Source organism: Malaclemys terrapin, chromosome 12 (assembly GCF_027887155.1).
Source record: "Malaclemys terrapin pileata isolate rMalTer1 chromosome 12, rMalTer1.hap1, whole genome shotgun sequence".
NCBI lineage: Eukaryota > Metazoa > Chordata > Testudines > Emydidae > Malaclemys > Malaclemys terrapin.
In genome coordinates, this window is record NC_071516.1 from 3835958 (window position 1) to 3851050 (window position 15093).

The 15093-nt window shown below is 40.3% G+C and overlaps 1 protein-coding gene across 15 annotated transcripts in view; it reads left to right on the forward strand.

The window, feature by feature from the left end:
- RTEL1 (regulator of telomere elongation helicase 1) overlaps window positions 1-15093 on the forward strand; it is a 106271-nt gene that overhangs the window by 12137 nt on the left and 79041 nt on the right. For 14 of the 15 annotated variants that reach the window (XR_008446750.1, XM_054045005.1, XM_054044997.1 and 11 more), the window contains exons 9-14: window positions 796-861; window positions 7984-8137; window positions 8582-8620; window positions 10477-10555; window positions 11564-11661; window positions 12502-12557. Coding sequence is in view for 14 of the 15 variants with exons in the window: in XM_054045005.1 (XP_053900980.1) it covers window positions 796-861; window positions 7984-8137; window positions 8582-8620; window positions 10477-10555; window positions 11564-11661; window positions 12502-12557 (492 nt within the window). In the remaining variant the exon portion in view is untranslated. Of the gene's footprint in view, window positions 1-795; window positions 862-7474; window positions 7659-7983; window positions 8138-8581; window positions 8621-10476; window positions 10556-11563; window positions 11662-12501; window positions 12558-15093 lie in introns of those variants that run through there. The other variant, XM_054045007.1, reaches the window with a different exon arrangement.

Genomic DNA, 15093 nt, shown 5'->3' on the forward strand with positions numbered 1-15093 from the left:
ATCCCCATCCTCTTTGTAAGAGCCCTTACCATATTTGGAGAGTGTTATCAGGTCCCCCATCAGTCATCTTTTCTCAAAACTAAACATGCCCAGTTTTTTAAGCTTTCCTCACAGGTCAGATTTCCTAAAGCTTTTATAATTTTCTTAGCATTCCTCCAGACTCTCTCCAGTTTGTCTTTCCTAAGGGTAGATGTCCAGAACTGGACTCAGTACTCAGGGTGAGGCCTCACCAGTGCTAAACAGAGCAGGCTGATCTGTAGGCTGTCAGGGTATCAAAGTGAGCTAAAGATGAAGAGGGTATTAGGAAATGAATTGACTGAACTTTATAATTGTACTGCACATAATACTGTGGGTGTGTTCTCTTTTGTCAAAGATGACAAAAAATATATGTAGAAAATACAACAAAAAGAGAAATTAGAATGAATTATAATAAATTAATGCATCCCTTAAGGTATTAGTGTTATCTTCTTTCTTATGCATGTGAGTGCCTCTCAATTTCACCTTTTGGCCCCTAATCCCACTCCTTCACAAGACAGACTATTATACATAAGATGGACCCATGATGTCATCTGACTTTCAGCACAGGTGTATGGCCTTGCTCTTACCTCTAGAGGACACTTTTATTATCTCCATTTCAAGAGACTATGTTGCAGTGTAAGCAGCCAGAACTGTTCTGCTTGCCACATTCCATGGTGAATTATATCCCATCCAAACTCTCTCATGGTCCAGGTCACCAAGCTGTGTCCAAAGGACGTGTTGCTATCTCACCCATGTCCCCTTTGTTTTTGCTTTTAGAGCCGGAGAGCACACAACTTAGATCTGAAAGGGACTGTGGTAATACTCGATGAAGCTCACAATGTGGTAAATTATATCTGATTTTTTCCCCCCCATTTCCCCTTCCCCACCCAAACATAAAGTCTGACCCTTGTAGGTTACTTGTAACCAGGGCCGACTCCACGCACCAGCTGAGCAAGCACATGCTTGGGGTGGCACCTGGAGGGGGGTGGCACTCCGGCCAGCCGGGGAGAGCGAGGCTGCCCTCCCCCCGGCGCTCCGGCCAGCCGGGGAGAGCAAGGCCGCGGCCGGGCTCGCCGCCCTCCCATGCCACGCTTCCCGCTGGGGGGGCCGGGGGCGGCCGGAGGCTTTTTTGCCTTGGGCAGCAAAAAAGCCAGAGCCGGCCCTGCTTGTAACAAGGCGAAAGCTACAGTAAAAGAAATTATTTCGGCTGCTAGTATGATCAGTTTAGAAAGGTGGTTAAGTATACATTTGTGACTCCATCTATGTTGAAGTGTGGGTTTGTGTTCTGCATGAATCTTAGCATTAGCTAAACCAATATCTGTAGCAGTAAACCTACTCTCCTCTATAATTGTGTGATATTGCTCCGTCTTCTTCTGTCCTGGGCTTCACATTTCTGTAAGTGGTTGAATCCCCAATTTCTGATACCGAGGAATTAAATAGATCTAATACAATCTGTTCAGCTTCTTACATTGTGTCCTTCACTGAAAGTGTATTGGTTATAGAGCAAAGAGAACACGTTACAGCAGTGATCCTCCGATGGAGGCTCTTTAATGTGTCTCCTGTGGCTTTTTGCAGTACATGATATTAAAATTGTGTGATTTGATTAACCAGTCTAAGTTATTAATCAATCAGGATGCCTTTACTATGTTGTTAACCAATTTTAGTTGATAAAATAATAATACGTGTTCAGTCATTTTGCTGTGAGAATTATATAGTCTCACTATGTCCCCTGTCCTGCTGTTTATATATAGTACGACAGTAAATGAAACAACGAATTCATACTACTATGGCTCTTTTGGGTAATGTTCATTGTTGATTTGGCTCCTGAAGCACGGAGGGCTGAATATCACCGCATTACAGGTAAAACTTTTACATAATGATGAAGGAGGATGGATTATTCAAACCAGTGATTAAGCCTAGTGAGCACACAGACCAGTTTAGACTCAGCAGTTTATACTCCATGCTAGATATTGCAAACCTATCTGAAAGACCTACATTTACAGTACAGCAGAGCCCCCGAGTAATTCTGTGCTTGGCAGAACTGTTATTTACTGTTCTTGTGTAAGAGTCTTGCACAGTCTTATCGCTTCTGAGTCAGGCTTTCCTGAAGCAATCCTGGCAGATCTTTGGATCTGCTGGCAACTGACACCAGGGATTTAACCCCTTCTCTGCTGGAAAGTGCAGGTCATCAGTTTCGTATGGAATGTTGTTCAGATGACTGCAGAATCAGGAAATTGCTAGGTACTTCATTTGGCAAGCAGTCTGGAGCACCTGGCTTGTTTGTTGTATAATTGGTGATTAGAAGTGAAGAAGTGATTATTAGTGAAGAAATTGAACAATTCTTGCCACTGGTCCAGTTCTGGTTTTTCAGGTGTTTGTGTTACAGTTGGAAGAGATGTGGAATTTTATTTGCTTACTGAATAACTAACCAGATTTGATCATTCTGGTTCTTATTGTCAAAAGTGCACAGAATTTCTGTGCTTGCACTCTCAAGTATTACTGCGCTTAGATATTTAGTTATGTGCCTAACTAGTACATCTGTCTAAACTAGTCACTTGAACATACAGCTGCAGTAGCTGCACGTGCAAATTAGGTGTACAAAAAGCAAACATTTTGGAAAGAAGGATTCTAGGTCTAGAATGGTTCGGCTTCTATGGAATGTGAACTCCATGATGAAAGTATTAAGTCTCTGCTAGCAGTGAGTACTACCTTGTAGAGTTGTAGATGGAACCTGGAAAAGCAGACTCTGATGTAGTAGTTTCATGTACTTTATTGCAAACAGAGCCTCCCCCCCCCGCCCCCCCCCCCCCCCCCCCCCGGCACCACACCGCGTTGTATTAGTTCTGCTCTGGCATGTTGGGCTATCTCACCTTTAAATGCTGGATAGCAAGTGAGTGTCTCAGCAATGATAGAAAATCAGACTTATTTCACAAGCATAATTGTTGAGTTTTTTTATTTTTTCTTAAGAACAAACAAACAGCTGGTGGCCTCTTTTAATAGGAACTCTGTAAAGGGAAGATTGGATTTCAGCCGGAGCACCCTCCTCCTATCAAGAAGATAGCAGAAGGTGTTGCATTACAAGATCATACCCCTAACTGGCTCAAACACTAGTTCAGTGCTTGGATAATGAAGTATAAAGGAACTCTTAAAATGTGTCCCCTGATCTGGCAAATTACACTGCTTTGAATTTCTCTCTGGCAGCGGCAATGTTTATTTTCTAGGGGGCCTGTTCTTGCATTGTTGTCTATTTTGCTGCAAAATGGCTGGTAGAAGTGGAGGATGTTTGGCCTGAGGTAGGTGTAGAAATTATTTTTAGGGTTGGAATACTATATTTGCTGCCTTAATCAAAATAGTCCTTTCCATTAAAAAGTGAACCGGGTTCCCACAGAGCTTTTCCTCTTCACAGCATGTTATAAGTCTTAGGGCTTGTCTACACAGGGAAATTGACTGAAATAGTTATTCTGGAATAAGCTGTTTTGCTCACCCTGTAGACACTCTTTGCAGGGGCCTTGAGCAGTGGTGCCCCTCAATCCCTCTTATTCTTTTCCTATGGAACGTAATAGTCAAATCTCCTGTGGTCTGTAATACTTTTTTCTAATTTTGCTTGACGGTCTTAGTGTGCAGGTAGTGTTGGTGACTTGTGATATACAGGATATATCAGACTAGATGATCTGGTGGTTCCTTCTGGCCTTACATTTTATGACTCTATTCTAGAATAAAACATGCATGTGGGGCGCTATTCCAGTATAGCTATTTATAATAGCTTATTCTGCATCTCAGTTTCCCCATGTAAGCAAGTCCTTACTATTTCTCACAGCTGTGAGGAAGGTCAATACCATCTTCATTTTATGGATGAGGAAACTGTGGCAGAGAAGGTTGTGACTTGGCCAAGGTGACAGAGAAGTATTGTCAAAACTAAGATTAGAATTGGGGAGTATTCAGCCCATTAGACGACATCTCTCATGTAAGATTATTCAATTCCCTTCTCCATAGTTGATACTTATTTTCTTTATTTCTGTGTGTATATATTATTTAAATTTAAGATGACATGTATGTATGTTGTATTTTATCCCTCTACCTTCATTCATTACTTGACAGCTTAGATTGTAAAATCTTGAGTGCAAGGGACTGCATCTTCATATGTGTTGGTCTAGCGGTATGATTTTTACTTGTGTGAGAGGTCCCAAGTTCAAATCCAGAACAAGTCCTCCAAAGGACAGGAATGGTTTGGTTCCTGTAAAATTTTATGGAAGGAAATATTTGTGGTCTGGAAGGACAAGCGCATACACCACAGAATATGAGAGAGGCTGAGGAGTTATTGGACATCCAGATTCAGGAAGCATTGCCACCCCAGATTCAAGAAAGGAAGAAATTGGTCACTGAAGGAGATTGGGAACCGGAGAGGAGACCAGACAGTTTGTAACCATCAGAGGCAAGAAGTTCAGGTGCATTCTACATGGCTGGAGGCAGGAGAGGAGGGGCAGGCCATGACCACCAGATAGAATCAGTCCAGGAGGAGTTCCACATAAGTAGAAGAATCTAATAATAATCATGTTGACGTCTTTAAACCACAAGTTGAGGACTTCAGTAGCTCAGACATAGGTCAGGGGTTTGTTACAGGAGTGGGTGGGTGAGACTCTGTGGCCTGCGTTGTGCAGGAGGTCAGACTAGAAGATCATAGTGGTCCCTTCTGACCTTAGTCTATGAGTCTATGAGCATGGAAACTGAGGATATCGTCTGTGAATATGCAGCTGGTCAAATGAAACAATGAGCTGTACAGGACATACCTGTGGTTGGCTGTTCAGCCCAACCCACAAAACAATCAAATGTGTCCACAAAGAGATCTCCAACCAACCAAGGAAGACAGAAAATCCTCCTTGGGGATTCTGTACAAAGAAGAAGAAGAAAATCCTTTCCAAAGGAGCAGGCAGAAAACAGGATGGTGTGCTGTCTTCATGGAGCAAAGACACCAGATGTGGCTTGAAGACCGGATAGGCTTCTGAACTCAGCAGGCAGAGATCCACTGGTAATAATGCATAAGGCACTAATGATGCTGTTTCCTGGGATACCTCACAGATCTTAGATGACTTCAGGGAACTCGGAAGGGTACTGAAGGAGAGGAATGTTCTAGTGATTTTCTCTGAAATCCTTGGTTTGCTATGAACAAGAAGACAGAAGGCAGAAGACTTTAGAAGTAAACCGATAGCTAGGTAAATGGCAGAAGGATTAGGTTTTGTGAAACATTGGTCCACCTTCTGTAGGGGTGAGGGGACTGTCCACTTTGCATAGCCTCTGTCTCAATAGAATGGGGACCACTCTTCTAGACTATAGGCTGGCTAGACTTGACAGGGAGGGCATTAAACTAGCAACAAACGAGATGGTGAAAAGGGAGAAGTGAGCCCTCAGTTACAACAAACCATGATGTTGAAAACAAAATTAAAGTACCAAGAGATGTGAACCGAAGAAATTCTTTGTCTGTACACCAATGTTAGGAGCCTGTGTAGTAAACAAGAGGAATTGGAATTGCTTATTTGAGCATAAATTCAACTCCAGGTACTACTGGAACTGGGTGGGATGGTTTGCATGATTGGAATGCTACGTCAGTGGTTTTAAGCTATTTAAAAGGTTTGAGTGGGCAAAAGGGGAAGAGTAGTGGTATGGTGTCAGAAATGGCATTGTGTTTGAGTCACTGACCAGTCAGAAGCAAATTGTCTTGAATGCTTACGTATCAGTGTCCTAACAGATATAGCACAAGATGGGGTACTAATTAGGGATGTAAATATAGTTTAAAAAGTTAACCATTTAAATGATTAAAATTACATTGTTTAACCAGTTAATCGATTAAAGGGAGAGGGGCTGGGGCTGCTCTGGCCAGCCCAGGGCTGGGGGTTAACGGTAAGACTAATGCTTACCAGTTAACCATTTACAATTTTACATCCCTAGTACTAATTGGGGTCTGCTACAGACCACCCTATCACCCTAAGGAATAGGATGACCATCTCCTCGAGTGCCTAACTATAATGCATAGGTTTCAGAGTAGCAGCCGTGTTAGTCTGTATCCACAAAAAGAACAGGAGTACTTGTGGCACCTTAGAGAAAAACAAATTTATTAGAGCATAAGCTCTCTAAGGTGCCACAAGTACTCCTGTTCTTATAATGCATTATCATGGAGGATTTAAATCTGAATGACATGCTGGGGTTCCTGTGCAGCCAGTATTAAAATGTCCTCAGAATTTGTAAATATTATAGATGACAATTTGCTAATTCAAAAAGTGTTGCATCCCACATAGGGGAATTCAGTATTAGAGGAATTGCATTCAGGTGTTTTAAAGGAGCTGACTGCAGACTCTGTGGGATCATTAATGTTGATTTTCAATAACTCTCGGAACACTGGGGAAGTTTCAGAAGACTGGAAGAAAAGTAATGATGTGCTAATATTTAGAAAGTATGAAAATGATGACCGGGTAATTATAGGCCTGTTATCAGTCCCAGGCAAAGTAATAGAAAGGCTGATACAGGACTCAATAAAGAATTAAAGGAGGGTAATATAATTACTGCCAATCAGCATGGGTCTATGGAAAATAGATCTTCTCAAACTAACCTGGTACCTTTCTTTGATGAGATTACAAATTGGTAATAGAAGTGATGTAATATATTTAGATTTCTGTAAAGCATTTAACTTGGTAACACAGAACATTTTGATTAAGAACTTAATTATACAAAATCAAATAGCACACATAAAAATGATTTAAAAACTAGTGGACAGGTCCCAAAATGTAATTGTAAATAGGGAATCATCATCAGGCATGTGGGTTTCTAGTGGGGTCCTGCAGGGATTCATTCTTGGATCTCTGCTATTTCATATTTTTATCAATGACCTGGAAAAAAACACAAAATCATGACTGATAAAGTTTGCAGATGAGACAAAGTTTGAGGGAATTGTAAATAATAAAGAAGACAGGTCCCTAATACAGAGTGATTCAGATCATTTGGTAAGCTGGGTGCAAGCAAACAATATTTGTTTTAATATGGCCAAATGCAAAGTTATACATCCCTAGTACTAGATACATCTAGGAACAAAAAATGTAGGCCACAATTTCATGTTTGGGGAATCTATCCTGGAAAGCAGTGACTCTGAAAGGTGGAAGGATGTTGAAAAATTGGAGTTCAGAGAAGAGCCACAAGAACGATTAAAGAGTTGGAAAATATGCCTTATAGTGAGAGACTCCGGGAGTTTAATCTATTTAGTTATTAAAGAGAAGAATAAAGTTACCTATAAGTGCATACATTGGGACTGGAAATTTGATAATCGAGGTTTCTTCAGTCTAGTAGACAAAGTTATAACAAGATCCAGTGGTTGGAAGTTGAAGCTAGACAAATATAGGCCTTGTCTACACTACCGCGGTAAGTCGACATAAGTTACATTATTTATGTAACTGAAGTAGTGTAACTGAAGTCAACATAGCTTAGGTCGACTTACCATGGTGCCTACCCTGCGCTGTGTCGATGGGAGATGCTCTCCTTCCGACTTACTCTTCTCAGGGAGCTGGAGTACCGGAATCAACGGGAGAGTGCTCTGCCATCAACTTAGCGAATCTTCAGCAGACCCGCTGAATCGACACAGCAGCTCCTATCTATCGGTAAGTGTAGACATGGCCTAGGACTGGAAATAAGTAGCAGTTTTTAACAGAGAGTATAATTAACCATTGGAACAATTTACCAGGGGTAGTGGTGGATTCTTTGTCACTGGAAACTTAAATCTAGACTGGATGTGTTTCTAAAAGCTATGCTCTATTTCAAATGTGAATTAATTCAGGGAAGTATTATGGCCTCTGTTGTATATGAGGTCAGACTAGATGATCACAATGGTTCCTTCTGACCTTACAATCTTTGAAGTGCCCAGCACACCCAGGGCAATACCAGAATCCAAATAACAATAAATTCTGTATTTTCTTGGAATTTCAGGAGAAATTGTGTGAAGAGTCATCGTCTTTTGACTTGACTCCCTACGACTTGGCTTCAGCCATGGATGCTATAAATGTGGTACTGGAAGAACAAGCCAAAGTAGTTCAACAAAATGAAATCCATGCTGAATTCAATATGGAGTTTGCCAGCTCAGGTGTGTTGATAGCTGGGAACTAATGGTTTGCAAGGGATGTGGGGGGTGGCTTTGTCAACAAATTTGGAAAATAACTTTTTCCCTTAGTCAGTCCCTGTAAGGTCAAATCTGGGTGGTGGATAGATCAAACTTTCTACTTGGCCAATATTGTTGCTGTTCTCCTAACCTGTGGTAACCAAGCACATCAAGTTTTAGCCAAACCTTTTAACATGAGATAAGGAATCAAGGAGGAGAAAAGTAAATAGAATACAAAATATGTAGTTGTATGAACACTTGAGTATAGCCTTCAAAAACTGTAATATCCAGAAAGGCAGTTGGCAACAATAGTCTCTCTTGGAGAAATGAAAAATTGTGAGAAAGTTGGGATTAAGTTAACCTCAAATGCTGAACACTTCATCTAATCTCTGTGCGATTAGGAGTGAATTGTTTTTCCTTCTCAAACAGGGCTGAGCATGGAGCTTGAAGATATAGCAAAGATAAAGAGTAAGTACCATTTCTTTGGTGTTAACTTATCTCAACAAAATTGCCATTGATACAATAGGGAAAAAAGGTGCTCTGGGAAATGATGGTAAATCAACCGCATGCAGCCTTTCTATGGCACCCTTTGACATCTGTCAGGCACATAGTTGAAAGCTTCATAGGGGAGGGTCTTCTATTTATTTTAGAAATTTTGTCAAGTGTTCTGGTCCTTTGAGCATTCAGCCTTTTTCAGCATAGCTGAGAGGTTTGTATAGCTGGGAGAAGAATGCCTCCTACAGCTAGTCATTTTCACCATTGCAAGGACTTTCCAAATTTTGTAATCCATCTCTCTTTTGGTGGAGCATTGGTTGTACCACTCTGCTGCAACGACAATTCTGCCAGCCAACAGCTGAATTTGTACTAGAGAGTTTGACCTTAAATAACCTTTTTCATCCCACCAAAAAAGAATACATTTTGGAATAGAAAAGAACTTTGCTGGCAATAACAGAGCAGCTTTTTGAAAATTGATCCAATAGCATCTTGATTCTGGGAACACTTTCACAGTGTTTGAGGAAAAATGGTTAATTTGTAACCCCTGCAACAACGATCTGTCTTCTAATTGCTCGTGTTGCTGGGCAGTGCGAGGTGAGTTTGAGATCTGTAATCCTGGGTTATGGCGTTAAGAAGTACGTACAATGGAAATCCTGATAATGTTTTTAAACTCAGCAGGCCAGAAAACTTCAGTGTCCCATACATTACCAAAGTGGTCCAAGGCTGTGTTAAATGGGGGATTTTGAATATTCTTGCTGCCAATAAATATTTTCAAATGCTTAGTTCCACAGTTCCGTCCTACAGCTTCAAATTAATCACAGAAATTACTCAGCATGACCTAGACAATATTTCAACTGTTTGGATGAGCTGTTCATATTGCTGTTTTTGCCTGTTCGTGGGTCTCTCACTTAATCAGAATACTTCCTTCTAATAAGCCAGCAGGAGATCAGCAATGGTAGTTCAGAGAGTCATAGAATAAAGTGGCATGTAAAATCTCAGTTTACTGTGTAATTGGATGTCCTCAGTATGAAGTTCACTGTTATGAACAGGCAGTATGGGTCAATGGATAGAGCACTGGAGTGAGACTCTGGAGAGACCTGAGTTCTATTCCTGGCTCTGCCACTGGCCTGCGGGGTGACCTTCTGCAAGTTACCTCACATGCCTCAGTTTCCCCATCTGTAAAATGTGGATATTGACCTCCTTTGTAAGGTGCTTTGAGATTCACTGATAAAAAGTGCTATAGAAGAGCTAGGTATTATTATGCCTTGTTTCTCTTACCTTGTTTCTCCCATGGTTGCATAACCCTCATCTCCTAGGCTTAGCTATACAAAATGGTGACCTACCACTGAATTAAAGAGGTCCTTAGTGAGATAAATTTGCAAAGGTGTCAAAGTGAGTGAAAGATTGTGTATTTATTAAAATCTCACATAGTAGCAAATTCTTAGATGTGAGAATCCCTTGTAAATGGAAGGAAATAGGCAAACGTACATATATTCTACTCTCCTACATAGATTATATCTCACGGGGATGTTGTGAGGCTTAATTAATGCTTACAAAGGGCTTTTGGATGATAGGTGCTCTATAACTATAAGGCAGTATAAATGTTTAGAAGTTTTAAAACTTAAACATTTGAATTAACTTAAAATTTATATTTCAGCAGTTTTTAAAGTATCAGATTGGTTACACAAACAAGATAATAGCTAGGTTTAGGGGGAGTAACTGGGTGACTATCTTTGTAACAAAGGCCATTCGAAAGAGCTCATTTAGATGAGTTCTGAATTTTTCATTTACTATAAATTGAACTATTTTCTCCTTTGATTGCCTTAAAGGAATTCTTCTTCAACTGGAAAATGCTATTGATGCTGTGCAGCTGCCAGCTAATGAAAATGGAGTCACTAAAGAAGGGAGGTAGGTGCCAATTGGTGCTCTGAGATTGTATTATCCTCCTCATTCGTGTGACTGTTTGTTAGGAGAAGAGACTTCTGGCCTAATGAGACTGTCTCCAATGTGACTTTCTCCTTCAAAGTTCCATTTGAAAGTAACACCATGCTCTGAAATAGGAAGCCTCTGGGACAGCAAGTAGCAATAGGTATACTAGCTGTTAACATTAGTAATAGTGCTCTTGCTCTGGGAACCAGCTTTTATTATGTAACTTTATTCAGTGGGTCCCCATAAAAATGTTTCCCATTGTACTTGCTTACTTTCATGGTATTTCAGTAATTTGTTATGTTTTTAAATTCTGAAGAGCGTTTCAGCCTCAGATTATACTAATTATGAAATCTATCAAATGTGACCCTAAATCAGTTGACCCCTTGCCTTTAGGAATAGCGAGTAGTTTGTTTATTATATGATGCTTTGAATACAGTATTATCCTCCTGTGATTGGGATTTTGCCGTTTAGCCTCTCACTATTTAGTAATAGCAAGGTCCAACCATGTTGTAAGCTGGAAACTGCAGCTCCTATAAAAATAGTAAGTTAAAGTTTGGAAGGTCTGGCATGGAGTGTGTGGGTGAATAATAGGGTATGTTGAACTGGATGATGGTCTTTAGTTGTTTCTGACAAATGCTGGCTTGTGAAATACTGATTCATATTAAGGTACCAGTGTAACTATGTTCTGGTTGAGGTATTTCATGCTCTACAGAACTGTGTGTAAACCAAAGGAAATTGTGTGTTGTAATAAGGTGTGCATGAAAAGTAATTGCAGATGATGTGGTGGTGAAGGTCATTGGGCTTTCAAAAAAAAAGATCCCAGCATTATCTCAGTTAATCTTGTAACAAAGTAGTTACTACTTTTATTTACCCTTATTGTTTATGGAGAAGGGAATACAGTGAACTACAAGGGCAAGATATTGCTGTTATTAAATGTAGGGTTATTTGCAAAGTCTGTCCAATTGTATTTTTCTTCTTGAATTGCAGCTACATCTTTGATCTGTTTGCAGAGGCCCAGATCACATTCCAAACCAAAACCTCCCTCCTGGAGTCGCTGGAACAGATTGAACAATTTCTATCAGGCCGTAAGTGTAAGCCTGTCACCATGGCTACTATGTATAGTTTTGTAAGTTATAGATGACAGCAAATGGAAGCTTCCATACTTCGAGGGCATAAATGAGAAAGGGAGAATGAGCGCTATTCACATAATGTTCTTCCTATATTCCCTTTGCATGGGAGCAACATTAATTGTGCCATAGGCTTGTGAAAAGGCAGTTAAGTGTCCACCCACTCACCTCTGTCATAGTTTCAGCAAGTGGAAAACTGACAATTTGAAAATTGTTTATTCTCAAATGCCTGTTTACGTGCATAGTCTGCAGGATCTCTCAAAGTGCTTCACTGCTATCAGGAAAGTGAGTTTGCAGAACTGTATATGCTACCTTCTTAACTGGGCAATAATACTCAGTGGGAGGTGGTCAGGGGCCTGTAAAGGGGCAGGAAGCCATACTACTCCTAGAAGGGAAATGGCATAAAGTTCCCTTTTGAAATATCTTATAAACAGCTAGTATCCAGCCTCTCCAGACTCTCAGTTTAGAGAACCTCCATTGAGATTTTGTCATTGATTATTAATGTATGTGAGGGGTATGAAAGCTAATTTACATTACAGCTTCTCAGTGGAGATGGGACAAAATACTATGAAATCAAGTCATGCTCTTGTTGCACACCAAACTGTGCTGGCAATGTGCTGGTTTCATTTATTTTTTTGTTATCCAATGATGTTTTTAAGCCACTTTATTAATAATCATTGTGGTAGTGAGATGTGGATGTGTGCAGTGCATATTTGTGTGTTTGTGCACGCTCAGGTATGGGTGTATATACTTATGTGCATTTGTCTACATAAAAAGTTAATATACTGTCCTCTGTAGGTACTGGGATATTTACCAACACAGCTGGATTACATAAACTTTCAGACATTATTCAGGTAAATAATTCTGTGCTGCTGATTCATTATAATTCTAAAAGATTGAAAAGGTAGTGGAGGATGTGGAAAGACACCAAAGGGGTCTTTTTTTTCTCTTTGAAGTGTGTCTGTTTAGCTCTTAAACATTGATGGGAGTTGACATGCTATTGAGGGAAGAATTTTTACCTGACTATAGACTCAAACAGAGCTGCCTCCATGTGGCTTGTAGTTTGGTAGTGTGTTTCAGCAGAGATTTCATGCCTTTCACTGTAAGCATTAAGGTGTGAAAATAACTGTTCTGGTTAGTTTTCTCTATTGAGAAATAGGTTCTATCTATGTAAATCAGTGGGCCATATGGAATACGGGTGAGGATCTACTTAAAAAAACATCTAAATCAACACTATTCTGAATTTCCTTTTGAGTACAGAGCATAGTCTCTAAAGGAAACCTCTTTGTGAGTTTCATTGCTTAACTTCCAGGACCAGACTTTCTTGGCATCTTGTGGACTGAAAGTTCATTTACAGGAAATACAGAACTGATTTGTGGCATTCAGAAGCCAGCTATAAAAGAGTTAAGTAGCTGTGTACTTCTGATATTTGACATAGTAGGAAATAAGGGAAAGTGAAAATCTGTTGATATTTCTCTGCACTATGATGAGATGGGGAGAGGCAATCTTAAACATTCATATGTTATACTGGCACTAGAAAAGTTCAGAGAAGGGCAACTAAAATGATTAGAGGTTTGGAACGGGTCCCATATGAGGAGAGATTAAAGAGGCTAGGACTTTTCAGCTTGGAAAAGAGACTAAGGGGGGCTATGATAGAGGTATATAAAATCATGAGTGATGTGGAGAAAGTAGATAAGGAAAAGTTATTTACTTATTCCCATAATACAAGAACTAGGGGCCACCAAATGAAATTAATGGGCATCCGGTTTAAAACAAATAAAAGGAAGTTCTTCTCACAGCGCACAATCAACTTGTGGAACTCCTTGCCTGAGGAGGTTGTGAAGGCTAAGACTTTGACAGTGTTTAAAAGACAACTGGATAAATTCATGGAGGTTAAGTCCATTAATGGCTTTAGCCAGGATGGGTAAGGAATGGTGTCCCTAGCCTCTGTTTGTCAGAGGGTGGAGATGGATGGCAGGAGAGAGATCACTTGATCATTACCTGTTAGGTTCACTCCCTCTGGGGCACCTGGCATTGGCCACTGTCGGCAGACAGGATACTGGGCTAGATGGACCTTTGGTCTGACCCAGTACGGTTGTTCTTATATATAGCTCAGTGGTTTGAGCATTGGCTTGCTAAACCCAGGGTTGTGAGCTCAATCCTTGAGGGGGCTATTTAGGAATCTGGGGCAGAAATCTGTCTGGGGATTAGTCCTGCTTTGAGCAGGGGGTTGGACTAGATGACCTCCTGAGGTCCCTTCCAACCCTGATATTCTATGATTCTATATATACACCTCTACCCCGATATAACGCAACCCAATATAACACAAATTCGGATGCGGTAAAGCAGTGCTCAGGGGCAACGGAGCTGCGCACTCTGGCGGATCAAAGCAAGTTTCACCTATAACGTGGTAAGATTTTTTTTTTGGCTCCCGAGGACAGCATTATATCGGGGTAGAGGTGTATAAAGTTCCTTTTAGAGGTGTCTGATTAAAGTATGATTCAGTTGTTTCTAACCTCCACCAGGAGGAGCTGGATCGTTGAGTTGTGCAAATAGCATGTTCAGCCAGCAGTATTTGATTAGAAGAGATATTCCCATGAAAGAGTAAGCTGCAGTTGAGGGAAAAATATAGATCATCTTAACTTTGTTCTTTTGATTTATTTATTGAATGTAAGGAACTTTTAAAATAGGACACCTATACAATGTGTTACAGCTGCAGCCGAATAATACACCAGAAGAACATGGTTAAGTACACTGCACTAGCGCAATCTCCCTCCTGTTGCAGGACTAGAAAATATAAATATGCCTTTGAGGAAGGAAGTGGTTGCAATGAGCTTAGAGGATACTATGGACTGGTGAACTGAAGTTCATATCCTAGCTGACATCTTAATTTGGCCAACACTCTTGTTCTGAGCTATATCAACAAAGTACACAATGACGTTTGGAGAGCCGAGAGGTCAAACTGAATACTAGCATAACTGTAATGCTTTCATTTTGGAACAGTTGCTGACATTTCAGGTGGGGTCACTTTGTTTCCAGACTTTGATTTCAGGGCAGTCTCCTCGATTGCGTCACTATATGTCAAATTTAATTGGAACTTTCCCTGAAAGCTGATAGTGAAATTTGACTGAGCACTCTCCCAACTTTTCCTTTTCCTTTTTGGATCAGAACAGATTTTCCTCTGGCCTTTCATAGAGAGGTGGTGATAATCATTATAAAGATTTGTATACGTGTCTTGCTGCTTTGTTCTTGCTCATTGATTGCTCTATTGTTTAATATATAGAAATCATTGAGAAATTCAGTGTAAACATTTGGACATCCAGATAGAGATGCAAGAAATAAATTCAGATTGATGAATGACACTTAAACTAAACGAAAAATAAATGAAAC